Source organism: Pipra filicauda, unplaced genomic scaffold (genome assembly GCF_003945595.2).
Source record: "Pipra filicauda isolate LSUMZ 115617 unplaced genomic scaffold, ASM394559v2 scaffold77_size3566232_pilon, whole genome shotgun sequence".
NCBI classification, from domain to species: Eukaryota; Metazoa; Chordata; class Aves; order Passeriformes; family Pipridae; genus Pipra; species Pipra filicauda.
Window position 1 is genome coordinate 945,207 of NW_024104953.1, and position 20,046 is coordinate 965,252.

At 43.0% G+C, this 20,046-nt stretch overlaps 1 protein-coding gene across 2 annotated transcripts in view; it reads left to right on the plus strand.

Moving 5' to 3' along the window:
• The window catches only part of PLCB1 (phospholipase C beta 1), a 334,613-nt gene that overhangs the window by 249,623 nt on the left and 64,944 nt on the right, over positions 1–20,046 (plus strand). For both annotated transcript variants that reach the window (XM_039389844.1, XM_039389845.1), the window contains exons 15-24: positions 2,636–2,706; positions 3,309–3,405; positions 6,495–6,579; positions 7,456–7,580; positions 7,851–8,005; positions 9,688–9,852; positions 11,107–11,206; positions 13,284–13,388; positions 14,147–14,256; positions 19,232–19,364. In XM_039389844.1, the coding sequence (XP_039245778.1) occupies positions 2,636–2,706; positions 3,309–3,405; positions 6,495–6,579; positions 7,456–7,580; positions 7,851–8,005; positions 9,688–9,852; positions 11,107–11,206; positions 13,284–13,388; positions 14,147–14,256; positions 19,232–19,364 (1,146 nt within the window). The remainder of the gene's footprint in view (positions 1–2,635; positions 2,707–3,308; positions 3,406–6,494; positions 6,580–7,455; positions 7,581–7,850; positions 8,006–9,687; positions 9,853–11,106; positions 11,207–13,283; positions 13,389–14,146; positions 14,257–19,231; positions 19,365–20,046) is intronic.

The window sequence follows — 20,046 nt, forward strand, 5'->3', positions numbered from 1 at the left end:
ACCAGATCCCTCTGACTTTCAAGCCCTGTCTAACCTTTTGGTTTTTTAGGCTCTCGGTATCTGGTGTGCTGCTGAGGAACGGTGAGGATGGATAATGTTCAGCACACTCTTTCTTGCCCCTGGTAACAGGGATATGGCTTGTTGTCCCCAGCTCTCCTTCTCATCCTCCATTCAGTATTACTGTGTGGAACCCCTCTACCCACCTGCTGGGATTCAGCCTCCTTTGTCCACTCATTACATTGCCCAAGGAGCACTTCTATGCCTTCCCCACACTGCCCCACTCACTAGGGACAGCTCCTGGAAAATGTCCTTGAAACTGCCCCACTGAGGAGTTTCCTGTGCCCTTCTACCTACCAGTAGTTGACAGTTTCTGTGTTGTAACTTATCTGTTGTGTTAGGGAGCCACATCCTTTAATTTCTTGGAATTCTTCTGTCTGCCCCTGTCCGTGGGCAGGCTTTTGTCTCTGTTTGCAGGGCAAGCCTTAGAACAGGGCTCTCTATTCTCCCTGCATTTGTGTGCCACATAGTGTGGAGAGGTCCTGTCCTTACCTGGGTTTGTAGCCCCATCTAAATGCAAATTGTGATTATGCCATTAGAGCTAATTGTCCCTTAAGCTCTCACATGCATGCTGGAGGTGCCCAGTGTCTGTGCCCTCCTGGGAAGGGATGGCACCACAGTGGGATCAGTGAGCACTAAGGTGTCCAGAGCACAGACATCTCCTCAGCCTGGCCCAGGCTTGCTCTGGCTTTGTGTCCCTGCAGTGTGACAGGGAGGGTTGGGTGTGAGCACAGGACCCTGCCACTGGGTGAAAGGCAATGCAGATGTAGTCATGCTTTCTAAACCACTCATTTTTATTCTGTGTTTGCAATCCTGTCACAGTCTTGCTGCCTGATGCAGAACTTGAAAATGAGCTCTGATCTCCTTGGGAGTGTCCCTGTTAAGTATTTTCAAATAAACCAGTGATGTGTTGCATACTTTCCCCCCTGGACACTTCCAGCAAGAGCAGGCTGACATGTATCTCAGCACTGCAAGTTGGCTGGAATCTGCCTGCATCCCCCATTTTGTGGGCTGTGCAAAGTGTTATTTTGCCAGTCTGGTTAAATCATTTGAAAGCTTCCCATCCCAAGATTGTCACTGCGAATCCTGTGAGAGCTGGGCTGGGTCCGTGCACTGTGCTGAGGTTTCTGGAGCCATCCCTGGAGCCCGTTGAGCAATCGTGTTATTTTCTTCAATGAAACGTTCAGGAAGAAATGTGTTGATGAATAAAAGCCTGACATTTCAACATCTGCATCTGGAAGGAAATGCAGCCTGGGTAGTCATCATTTGGTTGTGAAAGGCACACTCATGTGCTCTCCATGTTCAGAAGGGTCCCACTGGGCATGATTCAAGGCCTGCTGGAACAAAGAGCAGTTTATTGACTCAGTGGGCTTTGGATTAGACCCTAAATTGACAGGAGAAACTGAGACTGAAATACCATTCTCTGGAGAGTTTGGGAATGCTGCACAGTAGTCAGATTTTTTTTGCTGCCACTGCTGAAACAAGCCGAAAGGTTTGTGGAATAAAATCTTTAGAGAGAGTTGTCAGTTATCTTGTAGGTGTGGATTGGTGACTGCAGTATAAGTTAAATGTTCTTTTCCAGAGTCTTCTTCGGATGCACAATGTACACTTTATGACAGCCAGGCCCTCAGGGGGAGTTTCTAAAGAGAAAGATAAGCTTGATATTCCTTAATGGTTTAATTTCTGATGCAACCAAATCAAAACATTTTGGAGGCGAGGGGAGGCATCCATTAATTAACATTAAAGAACTTGTGTCTTGCCCAGAGGAATTTGATGAGTGCACAGCGACTGGGAGCAAGGCAGTAAATGCGTTTTATCTGGTCCTCTTTACTCTGAGCACAATTTTGGGGGAAAGGATGAGCCTTTTGCATCGCGCTCGCATTTTTTGGCTCACAGTGCCCTCAGCCGGTGCAGCTGGGCTCTGCCGCCGGAGCCCTGACGGAGGAGCACCACGGCGGTCTGCCAGGGGAGTTGGAGCCCAGTTCCTGCAGTTTGGCTGCCGTGCCAGCCCCTCCCAGCTGCGCTGCCTCAGTCCACAGGCTGGGATACGTTGAGAACAGATGGATTTTGCCGAGCAGCCCTTGATAGCACAGCACATGAGAATCTCATCAGCTTTCGTGTGTGATTTCCTCACCCTGACCGTGGTGTTACGTGCGAGCTCCTCGGAGGGGGTGAGGCATCCACTGGAGGTCCTGCACGGATCTTGCAACAGCAGGAGTTTGAACTCACATCTCCACCCCCTGGGGCTGTGCCCCAAACATGGGAATATCTCTCCAAAGCAGTTTGTGATGCCGTGTCCACACACTCCACTCCTTGTCAGTGCTGATTCCCAAAGCTTCAGACAGCTGCAGAGGAAGAGTTTTAGCTTGGTTGGGCAATAAGAACTTAAATCAGTGCTGAAGAGGGATGAATCACGAATCCCTCAAGACCAGCATGTTTGATTTGTGTGGTGACAAAAAGCACATGTACAACTCAGTCTCCTTCAAGCAGTGCTACTTGCACATCTTTGTTGGATTTGTCGCTGATGATTGTAACTGTTGCTTCAGCCAGTAATTACCTTCTGCTTGAAACTTTGCAGGAGAAGCAGACATGGAGAGCGACGATGATGATGACTATGACGATGACTGTAAGAAGTCGTCGATGGATGAAGTAAGGGTGCAGATGTGTGTTGCGGGGATGGGTCGGTTCCAGCGGCTGCGGGTTGGCGCGCGTTACCAGGAGCGGGGCTGCCATCCAGTGGAGAGAGGGAGGCAGAGCACCGGGAAGCACAACACCAGCTTTCCCGAACCGGTTGTTAATCGGTTTGGAAGCACGTCCTTGCTTTGTTTATTTGTACTTTAATTTTCTGAAGATAAGGAACGAATAGCACCACGGCTGATCTGTTTTGAGCAGCCGCTTGTGATGTGTTTAGCATTGTTAGAAGAAAAACTTGACATCCCAAGCTTAGAGCTGCATTTATTATTTATCCAGCAGCACTTATAAATGTGCTCAGCACTGTGCTTGTGTAAAGGTAATGCAGTCCCTTCCATAGGAGTCACATAAAAAGAATGAATATGGCAGCAGTTTAAGGTAAAATTTACATTTCATGGTAAATTTTCTTCTTTACTGTGTGATGCTCCCTATGTGAAGCATTGCCTTCACTGAGCCAGGGTCAGGGGAAGATGCCACACCTGATAGAGAACTGGTCTTTGGTGTTTGTGGCCCCTGATGGGCAGATCCAAGCTGCAGCCTTTTTCCCTTCTCTGCCCCAGGGTACTGCTGGGAGCGAGGCCATGGCCACGGAAGAGATGTCTAACCTGGTGAACTACATTCAACCTGTGAAGTTTGAGTCATTCGAGGTATCAAAAAGTAAGTAAGCTAAGCATGAGCAACACCTCCCACTGGAAATTACCTAGCAAGCCTTTGGCAGAAGGTTCTGGAGAAATGCTGCTTGGCTTCCTCTCAGTCAGGTACAGACACATGGACAGAAAGTGTTCCCTTGGTATCAGGCCAAATAAATCCATTTTTATTTTGAAACCTCTTTTAGTCAAAATACCCAACTTCATCAACAGGAAACATGCTGACATTTCGAAACCATTCTTGACAATTACCTTGCCTTTGTTGCCCATGGCTGTGGAGTAACTTAAGCAGTTTGAGAGAGGTGGTCATAAATATATTCCTACTTCTATTTTGCCTCTGCTATGTTATAGAAGATTCAGAGGAAGCAGAGTGTGCCCTTCCCCATATGCAAATTCACTCTTTTCCTGCCTCCATGTGTTGTATAGAAAGGCCATAATTTCATCCCCTGCTGACTTTTACAGAAGATGCCTTGCTAGGAATGCTCTCAGTGGCATCCTTGGTAAACACTGCAGCATCTTTCCCTTCCTTGGTGCACCACCCCCTACTGTTTGCCTGCCCTTTTTCACTTTGTTTTGACAGGTTTTAATGTGCTTTTGGCACTTTTTAGTTAAGGAAGTGTATAGCACTTTAATTTATTCCAGATCCGTGGTGGCCTTGGCAGAGGACAGGTAATTTTTGCCTCAGTCCATGTCTCTGTACAAGATTTTGCATTTACTTGTGATGAATAATAAACATGTAAGAAGTTACCAACTGTTCATTTGCATGTGGGTATTTATACTGACACACACACAGGCAGTCACAAAATCATGCAGGGAGCTGGGCTTATTCCCTGGAGTAGTGTCCCTTTGGATGTTTGTAATCTCCTTCAGCTCTAATGAGAATTACAAGAACACAGTGGGAAGGAGATGTGCCTTCTGGAAAGGAAGCCATGTGAATCCTAGCAGGACAAGTTGATGCAGCTGCTGTAAAATTGTCTTGTTTTTTTCTGTTCACATGCCTGTGCCTTTCCAAATTTTGTGTTTTGTAGAGAGCTGCCGCTGTCCAGATTTTTATCCTAAGTTTTGATGTGACCTTTGATCAATCATACTGTGTCTGTGAACTCATAATATTAAGGAATTAAATTTCTAGTGTTTCTATCAGAAAAAATTGTTATGTGGAACACGTGGCCTGTTCATTAAAGCAGAGGCCTCAGGTGGTAAATGTTGCTGGCTGGTTAAAGCATGACTTGTGGGTTCTAGTCTTAGTCCTGGCCCGGACTCACTGCTGGATCTTCATTAAATTCAGTGAGGATGAGCTGAATAAAGAAGGAATTAGATTAGGACTGTTTCTTAGTTTGCTGCCTATCCAGTTCTTTCCAGGAAATTTTACTTTTGTTTACTTGACCTCAAGTATAAGAGATCCAGAAGTGTAAGGGATCCAGAAGTGTAGAGACCCATGCTGGTGTTTTATACAGTTTCATTGTTTCATTGTTACGGCATTTTTCTATTTTAATATTTGCTAATTCAGAATTAGTTTGGATTTGTGATCCTGGCCTCCACAGCACCTCACTGCTTCTGTCACTCCCACATTTTAAAGGTGCATTTTCTGGTCTTGCACCCGACTTGTTAACAGAAATATTGAATAGCCGTGGATCTGTACCAGTCCCCTGATTGCCCTCACCAGAAATGTTCCCTCTCTCTGACAGCAAGTAGCTGTAACTGTATTTTTCCATGTTTTTCAGACAGTTTTTCAATGAGTTTTTTGTTCACTGTGTAGTGACTTCCTCCTGACAAGATAACATGGTATAAGCATCTGTCAGTAGAGAGAAATGTCTGTCCTGCACAGTCTTTTCTTCAAAGGGCAGGTTCCTTATTCTCTCCAGCTATTACAAGGAAATAATTGTTCTTATTTTAATTAGGAGTTTGATTAAGCCCTGGACAGTTCATAACTGAATCCTTTAACAGATACTAGTTCTGGTTTCCTACAGATGCTCTACTTTAAGATAAGGCTGAGAGATAAGAGTTTATTAATATAACAAATTCAACACCTCTGTTCTAAATGGAATAAGTGCAGTGTATGTGTGTGTGGTTAGTGCCATCCCATCAGTAAGGGGAAAGCTGGAATAAGAATAATCTCAGTGTGTTTATGAGGAGCTGAGATGGAATTGAGCTGGCTGGAACAGTCTGGAGAAAGAGAGGATATTGTGTGTTGGAAAGGAAGAGGGAGTGGTAGGAGAGCACCTCTAGGGAACCACAGAAATCTTTCACCATTAGGAGGTAACAGCTATGAATAAAAGCAGTAACATGATGGCTACTATTTAGAAATAGGGACCACAATAAAGTCTCAGTCTCTGCTCTCCTGGAGGGAGAGAATCCCTTTTGGAACACCATGTTCGTGCTCTGACTCCAGCATACCCTGAGAATGGTTTGTAGCTCACAGGCTGGCAGCACATTTTCCTCTCACATTGGCCCAAACTATCCAATTCTTCATTTCTTTGGATCCACTGCTTCCTTTTTGGCTTCCTATGAGGAAAGTGCCCACCTGTTTCTGTCCTGCTTCTCTCTACAAGACAAGTGCTTTTGTTCAGTTTTATCCCCTTCCTGCAGCTTCACAGTTTGACTCCAAGGAGCTGGCCAGGCTGACCTCCTGGCCATCCCTGGATTGCTGCAGCACAATTCCTTCTAAAACTCCATGAGGCCAGTTTTCTCTGTCTCGTTGTTGGCTTTCAATGAAGTGGTGAGGCTAGAGAGATCTTACTCCAACACAGGCCCCACTTCCCTCATTTTTAAAGAGGCCAGTGCTGAGATAAGCAATGGATGTGACCTCCAGTGCTGTGGCCCCTTTCGGGCAGCATACGCAGCTGATTGGGATGAATCCTTACCTTCTCTAGAAAGGTGTAAAGGAAAAAGCTTAGAAGGGTCTTAGGACTTAGGCTCTCTGCTGCACATTAGGCTTGGGTGCATTGAAAGGCTGTGCCCACATCAGCCAAAGGTGAGTAACAAATGATACACAAATTAATAGTTAGTCCTACTGACTCAAATGCTTAGGAGGAGCTCAGGTGTCGCACACATTTCCTGCTCTGACGTGTCCCTGGTTTTATCTCCCCTTTGAACTTCCAGAGCGCAACAAAAGTTTTGAAATGTCTTCCTTTGTGGAAACCAAAGGGCTGGAGCAGCTGACCAAGTCTCCTGTGGAATTCGTGGAGTATCCTTGACTTTCAGAAAGCTGCTTTCTAAGTCTCTCTGTGTCTGAGATCTGTTACAGAGCTTTATTGAAATTTGGAGACAGGAGCTGGGGAAATAGGGAACATAAATGAAATTTGTAGATTTGACTGTCTTTCTAAATGAATTAATTGGCCTGAGTTCTGATGAGCTAATTTAAAAATTGTCATGAGTCCTTGTGCTGCGGGCTAGGACTAGAGGGAATAGGCATAAACTACATATTGAAGACCTGATTCTTTGTATTGTCATTGTTAAATTTATCATCCTGTATGAAGTGATACAAGTTATGGTGAGCAAATTGTCAAAATGTAGCTGACTTCTTTTTTTGCAAGGTGCTCGCTTTCCCATCATACCTCTACTTCTGAGAACTCTGAGCTGGTTTATTGCCACATAGTTGTTTGGGGTTTTTTTAATGACTTCTAAAGGAAAGCTAAGGAACGTTCTGTTTAGACCTTTTGATCCAATATCTCTCGCCATGGCTGCAGTTTAGAATGAACGATCAGGATAAAATAGTGCCTCAAACTGAACATCTCTCCCTGCTTCAGAGGAAGATTCCCTGTTTACAGCTAACTGGCCTCTATAAATGTAACCTTAGGAAAATCCCAAATTAGAAACCGTAATGATAAATGGAATTTTATGAACGTGATCTTTTATACAGGAACAAACAGCGCCTTTAATTGCCCCGTATTTATCCTATCTCCTACAAAATTGTGGCCCTCCGGAAGCCTTACGGTTGCAGAAATCCAATAAGGAACCCACTGCCATCCTGCAAGGAACACCTGCACTTCACACTGCAGTTGCACCTCTCTGCAGAGTGATTTTTGTCACGTGTACTGTATCTTAACTACTCACCATTTAGATACAACAAAATGCAGCTGAGCCGAATTTACCCCAAGGGAACACGTGTGGATTCTTCCAACTACATGCCACAGGTCTTTTGGAATGCTGGCTGCCAAATGGTTGCTCTCAACTTCCAAACTGTAGGTAAGCTGAGCTGTTCTCTGCATTTTGAAACCTGTATGTGTCCAGTTCTTTGATAGAGTTTCTGATTCATAGGTAGGAAAGGCTTTTATGCATCAAAAGGTATCCAGTGATTGAATTATAGTACAGAGCTGCTAATTAACATTTTTAACACAGATTTTTACTAGTTCTGTTACAGTCAGTATGAAATTACAGTAATTGTTGTTATTTTATTGCTTTTTTAAATTATCATCTATCCAGAACTTAATTCTTATCAATGTTTTTAACACCTAGATTTGTCTATGCAAATAAACATGGGAATGTATGAGTACAATGGCAAAAGTGGGTACAGGTTAAAGCCAGAGTTCATGAGAAGACCAGACAAACACTTTGATCCATTTACTGAAGGAATAGTGGATGGAATAGTAGCCAACACCTTGTCTGTCAAGGTATGTACAAAGCCGGTGGAAATACTCCCATGGAAATGTTAGAGCATAGATATATTTATATTTCTGTTGTGCAATGACCTAGGATATGGCTATACTAAGTCAAGAAAATAAAATACATTTAATTTCAGGGAGTGACATTTAATTTTTAAATTCTACCTCACATTTCATGTTGTAGGGTAAATAAATGCATTTTTATTGTACGTATTCTTTTCTGCAGAAGTAATTACAGAGTCACAGCATCACAGAATTGGGAAGGCAATGGATTTAAGAGCAGCTGGGCTGTGTTTTTAGTAACAAAGGGCTGGATTTAAAACACGCTGTTGTGAAGTGGGAGGTTGGACTGGAATAGCTGGAACACCACAGTGTTTAGTGTAAATAAATTTTTGTGGTTCTCTGAAAGTTCTCCAGCAGAACTGTGGAACCATAAATGTCAGCTGCAATTCATTGCCAACTTGCTTTTCTTTTGAAGGACCTCTAATGAAGTTCAAGGACTGCCAGGAGCCTGCAAACTGAGAACTACTCGCATGAATATTTAGGGGGATAGATTGAGTTGGCTATGCCAGGGTGACAAATTGATGCTCTGTCTATCTCCAGTTATAAAACCATCAACTTCCTCAAGTCCTGCTACTCCTTTAATGGACTTGTCCATGAGAACAGTGTCTGTAATTTGGAATCCACCTGCAAAATATCCTCCTGTTTTCACTGGGAGCAAACAAGCATTTCCTCTCAGGCTGCAGGCAGGAGCAGAGCCATGCTGGGAGGGAGGTGAATAAAGGAATAATGTGATGACATGCACAGTAAAAAAAGAGGATGTGTGGGATGACCTTCTGTGGTGACCTGTAATCACAGGAGCTTTCAGTGCCCTCCTGGGGGTTTAGAGGCACTTTCTTCTGCAATTATAGTAAATGGAGGTGGAAGTCATTCAATAGCTATTAGGAGATGCACAGAGTTTTTAGCAGGAATGAGCATCCAGGAGAGATGTCAGCTGTTCCTGCCTGCTCAGGGAAGGCTCTGCTGGTTATAATGTCAGTGCTTATACAAGATACAGCTGAGAATGGATTAAGATTTGCTTTAGGCAAGCCTCAGTTTGTTAAGGTACAGTGATGCTGCTACACACTCCTGTGCCTCCTCAGCTTCCTGAACAAATTGCAGACCCTTCTTCCGTAGTAAAACTCCTCACCCTCTGTGAAGGGCCTTTCTTAGAATATCAACTTCTGAATTTTTTTTCCTCCCTCACAGCTATAATCTCTCTGCTGTTTATACCATTTTTTTTTTTTTTGCCCCCAGCATTTTTTGAACCTGTTGTTGAGACTGGATAGAACTTAGGAGTTCTCAAAGATACCGTGTTGTGAAACTAGGCAGCCAGACTGAGGATGAGATCCAAATGAGTATTCCTGCTGAGGGGAGGGCAGCAGCATAATCCCAACCACATTATAGCTCATAGGGGAATTCAGGACCGCGGGGTCACAGGAAACCAGGCCTCACAAGTTGTTTTGCTGTGTCTGCGATGAAACAGTGGGTTTGGTTTTTTTTCTGTTTGTTGTGGGTTTAGCTTTGTTTTGGTTTTATTTTGAATGCATACTACCTGATCACTAATGGGAATTATCCATCTGCATTTCAGCCACTCATTTCCTAATCCACCAAAGTGGTCTCTTAACGATCCTCCTTTGTTTTGGCTTCAGATAATTTCAGGCCAGTTTCTGTCTGATAAAAAAGTCGGTACCTACGTAGAAGTGGACATGTTTGGCCTGCCTGTGGACACCAGAAGAAAAGCTTTGAAGACCAAGACCTCTCAAGGCAATGCAGTTAATCCCGTCTGGGAGGAGGAAGCCATAGTGTTTAAGAAGGTCAGTGTAGCACTTAAGGGCATTGTGCTTTTTTTATCTCTGCCCAGTGGGACATTTCATTACTGAAACTTTGCATTTGTTAGAAAGAAGAAGAAGAGATTCTGAATAGTTAGTTCTTGAACTGTTTGTTGTTAACCACTTTTGCTGAACTTTGGCTTCTCTTGTTGTGCCAGCTCCTGCTAAAATAAGTGAGTTTGAGGTCACCTTGGTTGTTTCCCTGGCACAGCAGATGTGGTGATGGGATCAGCACACACAGAGCCCAGCAGCAGCTCAGCTGAATGGCCATGGCATTTTGCCTTGGCTGAGCAGCCCTCCTGGTAACCTGGGAGCAGGACAATGTGGATACAGCCCTGGTGACCTGCTGGCTGAGCTGGCACAGCCAAAGCAATCTGCTATCTGTGCTCAGCACTGGATTGTGCTGTATAAATACAGCCCAGGTGAGGAAACCACATAAATCCCACCCACTTGAGACATAACCTTTTGAGCTGCTCATGCAATTTGAACAGTATCACCCAGACATAATTCTCTAAACTTTAAAGGAGCAGAAAACACTGAGCATGTTTTAGGACTGTGCAAGGTGAATGTCCTGTTGTGCTCTGCAATCCACTTTAAGCCAAAATTTGAACAGAATCTCTGGCTTTGCTTATTGACTACCCTGGTTAAGTGTGTATATATATCTATCTTTCTATATATATGGACTCTCCTGAGTCCAGGTATGTGTAAAATAATTTATTTCAGATTTCTCCCAGCAAATGCAGTTCACAGAGATGTTTATATAGTGGGTACTTGCAGCACTGCTTTCTAAGGAGTAGGGCTCTTTTCCCTGAATATTTGGCCTTCTGAATGACTTTCCTTTGGCAGCCTGCCAGAGCTCAAGTTTGGAAACATCACTAGCATTTTTCTTCTGCAATGAACTTCTAATTAGTGTACTTGGTTTCTCTATTTAGTTAACGATCGTGCCTGACTGCCTCTGTGCTCAGGGAGGCATAGGCTACTATTTTTAGTAATGCTGAAAATAAATTAGAGAAGCTCTGAGGTTTGGATTGTTGTTTTTTTCTTATCTTTTCTTTCAATGGCATATATTCTGAAAAAAATCAAGGCATATTTTTGGCCAAATTTAAAATATGTGTATTTCTATGTAGATTCGCACTAAGTAGGTAAACGAGATGGATTATGCTACACAATTTTTCAAGTAGTAGTAAAGATCCCTAGCTTAGTAGGATGGTTTAGTAACCTTTTCTGATTCTTGTCTAGGTGGTTTTACCTTCCCTGGCGTGTTTGAGGCTGGCAGTGTACGAAGAAGGAGGGAAGTTTATTGGTCATCGGATATTACCGGTCTCAGCAATTCGACCAGGTAAACCTGTTTCTCCATTGAGACAGACATTGTGGAGTGAAGAGAAACAGCAAGGCAGAATCTCAACTGCTGTAAATCAGACTATTATTTGAATAATCTGTCTCAGCTTTGAAAAAGAAAAATACCATATTTCACCAGAAATTTAAATTTAGGAAAACCAATAGAATTAAGTCATCAAAGGCATGGTTGGTACTTCCTTGTCTCCAGTACATCAACTTCCTGCTGGCCAGGTTTATGCTAAATAGTGCAACTGTACACTTTTAAGAGGAAAGAGGGCAGCAACAGCCAACTTTGATGCCATCTTTGTGGGAATAGAAGATGGCTGGGAGTTAAAGTATGCTCCTCTCACGTAATTTCTACACTCATGCAAAGACTGACCTATATGCAAGCTGTTGTATCTCTGTAACACCTTTAAATCAACCCAAAAATACTTTCATCTTCATCGCTGAAAATTAAAAGAAAAATATCATTAGTGGTCTCTTCTAAATTATATTATTATTTCTGTTATAATTAGTGGCCACTTAAATGGGAATTGTCTTGTGCAACAGCTCAGCCCTTGTTTTCCAGGCCAGAGCCTTGTTAGAGATCCTTTTTCAGAAGGATGCAGTGACATTGGCAGTTTGAGCAAGAGGAGTGTTCAAATTCAGTGCCAGCTTTTCCAGTGAGGGGAGGAAACTAAATTAGGGCAAGCATATGGGCCATAAACATGCTTCCAGCTTCACTCACACTGCAAAAGGAAGAATATCTCTATCTGTACCTTATCTAGCCAGTCCCAGCAGTAGCACAAAACTCTCCTGTCTCTGTATCTTACAGTTGCCCATATTATTCCTGAAGAAGAATCTCCACACCTTTTTCATGAGCCAACTCAGTTTATCAATCCAGCAGAAAGCTGTTTTACCCCAGCTGCATTTTCTGCTGGCTCAGTGGCTGTAACTGCCTCCCGGGGGATCTGCCAAGCTCCAGAGGAAGCTGGGTGATTGGGGAGGAGAAGGGGGATGAGAGCGTTTTCCCCCCTGTGGTAAAAGTGAGCTCTGGCCACGGGTCCCCTCTCATGAGCCTTGCCCTACGTGCAGCACAGAGTCCATTCATCACATCACCGAATCCTGGACCTGCTTTTGAGCTTGTGCTCCTTAGAACAAAGACCACTGTGTGAAATCATGCAAGGACTTCTGAGAGCTGTTACCCACAGGCCTATTTTCTGTCCTTTTGACTCGAGTAATCATTAGTTTACACCATGTGATGGAGAGCAGCATGTTGGGGTTAGTTTATTTAAATACTGAAAATTTGCTGGAGGAGTTGAGAGAACTGAGAACCCTTTGTAGTGTGTCATTTCTCTCTTTGCTGAGATGCTGTTGAAAACTGTATGATACTGTCACACAAATCCACAGAGTTACCACTATTCCCAAAGCAAGGATTTAGCTGTTACTTGGAGAGGGAGTTGTTCCCATCAGCCAAGATTCCCCCAGATAAATGCATCCTGCTCATGACTCGTATCCTGACACGTGTGCAGCTCCCAATCCATGCCTTAGGAGAGCAGCCTCAGGCATGGTGAGAGAGACACCAATTTGTGAGGCAGAGGGTGCAGCTTTGCAGCACTGCAATGCTGTGTGAGTTTGGTGGAGCTGGAATTCCTTTTCTCCCATTCCTGTGCACTTCCATCACCGTCTTTAAACTACTGGTAATGTGTCTGAATGTACAGTGAGGCATTTTGGGGAGCTAACTTGATGGAAGACTCTTGAAAATTGAGAAAGAGCTATGAAACTAAAAAGCATCCAGACAGAGGTAATAAAAGAGAATGCATAAAAAATTAAATAAATTACAATTTTCAGCATTATTTACGTATGTAAAAATAAAGGGAAAATATGATTTTAAAAGGCAGTATCACATGCCTATCCAAGAGTCCTGTGTCTGTGAACTTCCCCCTGAAACCCTTCAGGTAAATCTTTCCCTTCCAGGAGTCCCTGGAGTTGGCTGCTTAGTTGGAGCCACACTATAAATAACAAATGATAACACAATTACATTGGAAATGCCTGTGGAAGGGTTTATTTTCTGAACTGGCTGTCTCTTTATTTTGCAGGCTATCACTACATCTGTTTGAGGAATGAGAGGAACCAGCCTTTGACACTGCCAGCCCTCTTTGTGTACATAGAGGTCAAAGACTATGTACCTGATACTTATGCAGGTAATTTGGTGACATTTTCCTACTGGGGAATATAAAGGTTAATTGAAACACAAAATACATGTGGTGTAGATGACTTGCCAGATTGGGATAACAGCCCTGTGAATAAAGGCCTGCATCTGATGGATCATTCTGTCTCATCACTGGCAGGAGATGGCCTGATTTACAGGGACTTGCCTGAGGTTTGGGATTAGGGCCAACTCTTTTATTTTCAGCAGACTCTAAAGGAGGAAATACCCCGGGCATTTGCCATTGGAACACAAATGAAACTTTGCTTGCACGACACACTGGGGTGTAACTGTTCCCTAAGCAAAGAGCCGTGCTTAAGGTAGAGAATTGTATTTTGGCATTGGCTGCAAACAAGGATAGGTTTAAATGCCATACTGTGAAAGACCATCTCCAGTGAAAAACAGTATTCTGCGTAGCTATTTCAGTTTTTTTAAACGACGGAACTTTTACAGAACTTTTTGCCTCTCTGTGCCTCATGTGAGGCAGGATCCTAATGGGCTGATGCTGTAAGCTTCAAAAATGTATAATAAAAAGCCTGCAGAAAATGCACACCCGTGAGACCCAAGCACAAAATCAAAGAGGGTTTGTATTTGTACATGGTGGTGTCCTCCCCTCCACTGCTCCTTCTGGGTCCTAGGAGTATCTATCAGCAGCAGACCTGTGTGGAAAATACTGCCTCTTTCTTAAACCCTGAGGAGCACTGGAACCATAACAGGAGGGCTTTGAAACTCAAGTATTTGCCTTATTTCTAGATGTGATTGAGGCCTTATCCAATCCAATCAGATACGTAAACTTGATGGAGCAGAGAGCCAAGCAACTAGCTGCACTGACTCTGGAAGATGAGGAGGAGGTAAAGAAAGAGGTAAGGGAGGTTTCTGAGCCTCTGAAAGTTATGCTGCAGTATTTGAAAGCACCTATTTTGCTTAGAAAGATAAATATTGGAAATCCTTGGAGACTGTATGTAAAGTCTTCCTGTAGAATGAGACTCAGGTAACACCACGGCCAAGGAAAGGAGCTTTGCACCGTGTGTGTGGTTTCACTGAAGGCAGCATGCTGTGCACTGAGGAGAACTGTTGTTCAGAGGTAAAGAAAATGAAAAGCCGTGTTGTGTGTATGCTGTACAACTCTGTTATGTAGTAACTGAAATCTTTGTAAGTCATTGCATGTTGTTTTGTGGTGTGATGCTGGTTCCCCTTACAGAATACTCTGTGTCAGTGGCCTTTCCTGAAAATATTACAAATTGTACAGAGTTTCAGACTGATTCTGGAGAGCTTATTCTGTTGAGAAACATTAATGTAGCTTAGATTATCGTTTCTCTGTATATTCACTGCAAGCAAATGTGTCCTAAAGAGACAGAGGATGATTATACAGTTATTTAGGTGGGAAGGAGCCTCTGGAGTTCAACTGATCCAACCCTTCATAGATGTTAGAGTGATGAAGAGGGAGGAGGAGACCATAGTCAGTAAATGTTCAGGCCTGTTGTAGCTTAGCTGAAAGCTGTGGGAGCCACAATTCCAGTTGTTAGGTATCTATTTAGGTAATGTGGTTACCTACAGACTGACCTGTAAACCTGTTTTTGTGTATAATTGAAGGTGTTGTGCATACAAATGCACAGATGTTACTCTGAGCATAACTGAGAATCCTGACGGTTCAGCTTTGGATCTGAGGAACTCTGTACACATTCAGACGTTCTCTCTGTCCCAGACGTTGTCACTGGGACATCTTCTAGTGTTTGAAAATATCAGCTTTGCCTTTCAAACATTGCTTGTGTCAGATGTTCACTGTGTGAATCAAAAGGCACTTGGTGCAGGTGTCTAGTGAAGATGGAGAAACGCTTTGTAATCCTAAGCTGCCCTCAGCTCTGGTGCCTGTCTTCTTCAATTCTCAGATGCACAGAACCTCACTGAACTAGATTTTGTAACCAAGAATACATTCCCAAAGCAGACCAGATGAGTGAAAGTCATTACAATTCAGTGGCCAACAATTTACTCTTTGTGCAGTGTCACAAGTTCTGCTGAATGAGGACACTGTGCAATGCTCAATAGTATCTTAGACATTTATCTAGGACACTCTACACATGAGATTCTATATTAATAGCAAAGAGGGTTTTTTTAACATAATCTTTTCAATACCTTAGAGGTCATTTTTACTTTTGAAAACCTACAGATTTTCCTGGTGTGTACAGGCTTATTTGTTAGTTGGAAACATTCTGTCATAAAGTATCTTCTACAGCAAATAGGAAGAAGGAAAGATGACTTGTAGTGCTGCTGTGTGTCAGGGAGCTTGGAAGCTCCTAAAGGAGCTGTTTTGGGGTAGCACAGAAATATGCTGTAAAAGAAAACTGTAGTGTTTGTGGCCGTGCATTTGCTAAAAATGGGGAGTGGTTGAGTTGGCTGCAGTATCCAGGCACAGGTATGGAAGTGCTGCTTCAAGTGGCAACCTGAATTCACCACTGTTCTATTTATAAAGGCACGTCCTGGGTAAGATATGCAGCCAGTCTGTACTTGGAAATCGTGAATTACCTCACAATTTTTTGTGACGGTAACATTTTCTTCATCTGGGCCTGACTGTTTTCTTCACTTACGCTCTCCCGTGACAATCACACCGATTAATAATTGTGAGTGCATTCACTGGCAGCGCAGCTGAATAAACCCAGGTGTGCTTACCAGAAAAGTACCCATAAGTGCACCTAGATTCACTTTTCCAATGCCCAGTTTCAAATTTACACACCACAAATGATGGTGTGCAAAGCTGTGCTGTCTCCCAGCGCAGATTCCACCTCCCCACACCTCTTTGCTTCCCCTGAGCTGGGTTCTTGCAGCTGTCAGAGGAAAACTAAGGGGTTTTTTGGTTTGCTATCCAGAACTTTAAACTCAAACTCTCAAGGAAGTTCCTCAGGCTCCTTGCAGAACAGTAGTCAAATAAGCTGCCTAATAGTGAGTTGTTTTGAACAAGTAAATCAGCCTTTCTTTGGGCTTCACATTACACTGCCTATTGATAATCAGTGTAATTACAGAAACAAAGAATGCCAAAGAACTTCCAGAACTTCCAGCAGCTTTTCTGTATTTCTTTGCAAATTTCCCAGCATTAAGTGTAACAGGAATTCTTCCTTTACCTTTCTGATCAGATCTTGCTTTCCAGCCTGGCCTTGGAACAACTGTTCTCAGAGGATGTTAATACCTGCACTGTGGGTTTTGCGCCTTAAACTGTGTTTAACTGAATAATTTGTAAATCTTTAGGAGCATGTTTAGGTGGTCTTGTCTTCCCCTGCCTACTGTCCTTTACAGACAGAGGAATAATGCAAAGAAATTTCCTTGGGAAGAGTTAATCCCAGCCTAAAGTAGTCTGATGTAACTAGCTTGTACATTTTCACCCCAAAGCCACGAGAGCAGAAGTGTGTAGGGGCCTGGGAAAAGCCAGACAGAGTAAAATGCATTTTGGCTGTGCCTGCTGGTGAAATGTCCCTGGGGCTGCCTGCTAATTCCCACCACCGAGTTGGAGTCAGGAGGCCTTCCTGGCTCATTAATGTGTCTGACCTGTTGTTTATGCCCATAAAACAGCGTTGAAATGGAAACCGTTGTTTTGCATGCCTGGGTATAAATCAGATGAGGCCATTCGGCTTTTTTGGTTAAATGAAATTATTTTGATAGGGGCAGCAAACAACAAAACATCTCTGAGAGAGCAGCTGCGCTTTGCACATCTGATACCACTGTTTAAATTGAAAATTCAGGCACAATTTTGCAAGTCATAACGATCACACCGAGGTACAGTAATGGAAATAAAGTTGATCTGACACTTCTTACAGAGAGCTGCTTACACTGGGTTATGCTTTGCCAAAGAGGATGGAGGCAAACTGGTTTATGAACTGACCCCCCCTCAATCCCAATACATTGGGAATACAGCTCCTTCTGCCTGTAGAAATAAAACCAGACCATATCCATGCACATGGGTACGTCTCTTCCTACTTAGTAGATACACTAAGTATATTTACTAAGTAAATATGTATATATTTATATTTATATATATTTGCTAAGTATTTACTAAGTATTGCAAAGGACATGGCAACGTGTGAAATGGAAACCAGCTTCTGAGAATATTGAGAGTATAAATTAAAAGGTGTGGATTACATCATGTTTTAAAAAGAGCCTGAAATATTCTCCACCAAGGAAAAATCGTGTTTACTTTGGCATTCTGAGTGATGAATTATGAGAAGAGAAAGTGCTTTTTAATGAGATTAGACTGCTTGATGTAGTGAAAATTACTCTTTATTCACTTCGTGATCGCGTCGCACGTTTCTGCTTTGGTTTCTTAAAACAGCTGTTTCATGTCCAAAACTGACAGGCTGCATTAATAGTTTCTCAACAAGCTGTGATGCAGCATTTTGGAACACATACAAACCTAGTCTCCAAAAAAGAAAATACCCACTTTCCCCATGCAGTGACTTTTGGGGCACAGACCCGCCAGAAAGTCAGGAATTCCAGCTTTATTTGTATTAAATGTTGATGATCTAAGTATTGTTTTTATTAAACTAATGAATTGCAGCCTGTGAGGAGTATTTTAAGGAGAATTAAGGGGGATAACCATATCTGTGTGTGTTTGTCACAGCTACAGCTTTTGCCAGTCACACTTCCTCTGTCATAAATGTTGGCCGGGCCGTGTTTTTCCATATTTTACTGCAGTTATTCCTGCTTGATATAAATGAAGTTGTTGGCACTGGATTTCAATTGTATCAGTTGTCTCTCCTGTAATTTTGGTAGAAATCAGCTGTTGAGACAGAAATTATTTTGCAGCACACAGTGTGTTGTCAGGGCCAGGCTGAAGGGAACCAGCAGCAGGAGCAGTGAGATCAAAATGCATTTTGCCTCTGTCGATGCAGCGCAGGCTGATATTTTGCAAAGTGTGGAGTGATCACGGGGAGGGGGGGAGGAAAAACAACAACTGTGGTATCCTGCCTCTGCATGCAACGTGATTACCATCAAAGAGTGGAATGGAAGCAGCTGAGGGAACAAATCCAGAACTGCCCCGAGGACACCATGGCAACTGGCCCCTCGCAGGGACAGCAGGAAGCAGGGCCTGGCCATTTCCAGATAGGAATTGCTTTGAATGACCTTCTGTTCGCTCAGTGCTGCGGGCTTGCTTAAAACCTCGTGCTCACAGGGAAAACTGTGAGATGATCAGTGTGTGGTACTGAAAGCCTGAGCCTTAAGGAGACTGGAGAGGAGGAAAAGATCGTGGAAAATGCTTAAATATTTGGATACCACAGATGTATTCATGCAGCAGGATGGAGGTACTGTTTACATATTATCCTTGGAGTGTAATTACAAGAATGTAGGATCTTGGGAATCAGAAGTATGTCTCTGTTCTGGAAGAGTGGTGATTAATGATAGTGCTGTGTCTATCTATGAAATTTAAAAGTAATTTCGTGCACACATTTTGTTCACAGCAGGGATTTGAGCAGCATTTTCATGCCAGCACCCACATTATTTCTAGAAAGATTTTATGGCAGAGAACAGTGCTTTTCAATAAAATACGGGTTTCACATCTGGTGCAGCTAATGCATACTGTACTGAACAATGTCCCTGATGAGTTATATCCACTTAAAATACTTTTTCAGAATAAAACATGCTCTATTTCTTCTTGAAATCTACCCTGCGGAAATGAGCCACCTGGGCTACTGTGGCTCTTAAAGATATCTTTTTTGTTGTTTTCTTTTAGGATGATTTTTAGATGTAACATTTACAGAATTTTACACTTAAAAAAAGGAGCCTAAAGTAGACCTGCAAACAAATTAAGCCCGTTGGTTGGGGAGAATAATGAAAATCGTTGTATATTTTCAGATTGACCACGGAGATGCACCATCTGAAGCTAACAGTGAACCGAGGCCAACACCAGCAGAGAATGGAGTAAATTACACAGCCTCTCTTACACCGAAACCAGCAACTCAGGTTGTCCACAGCCAACCAGCACCAGGTTAAAAAATAACAATTTTACAAGTGCTTTGTGTTTAAAGAACAAAGGGGGGGTTGTGTGTGTTTGGTTTGGTTGGATAAAATAGGTAGAAACTTTCCCACCACTTTTCTGTGCTGTTAGGGCTAGTCTTCTTCAGATATACAAATATCTTCTATTTAAGGGTTGCTTTTGTTGTGAAATTGAAGTTCATTACGGGCAACAAAGTGTGCTGGGGTTTTGTTGTTGTCATTGTTGTTGCAAGTGCAAGGAATCTCTTGGAATTGTTTTTACAAATCTGCCCAATTTATGCACGTAATTACATCTTGCTCCACACACACACAAAAACAGTCTTAGGTACTTATCTGTGTTTTCTGTGGACATACCTCCTATGACAAATGCTTGTCAGATCACAGTGTTTGTAATTTTATGACTGCAGTCTGCACAGGCTTGGTCTGACTGACTTCCAAGGAGCGGGATCCTCCTTGTGTGCAGAGATTTTGCACTGACCTCGTAATGCAGGGCGGTCACACTGTCAGCCTAGTGCCACTTAAATGACTCCTGTGAGGGAGTTCAGTACCATTCCCCTCATAAATAAACCAACAAAGCTCAGGTGGGTTTTTGGAAGGTCACCTTTTCATGTTCCTTCCCAGGGTTATGTTGTTGTCCAGCTCAAGGTGTGCTTTCTCAAAGTGTTAATAAATGC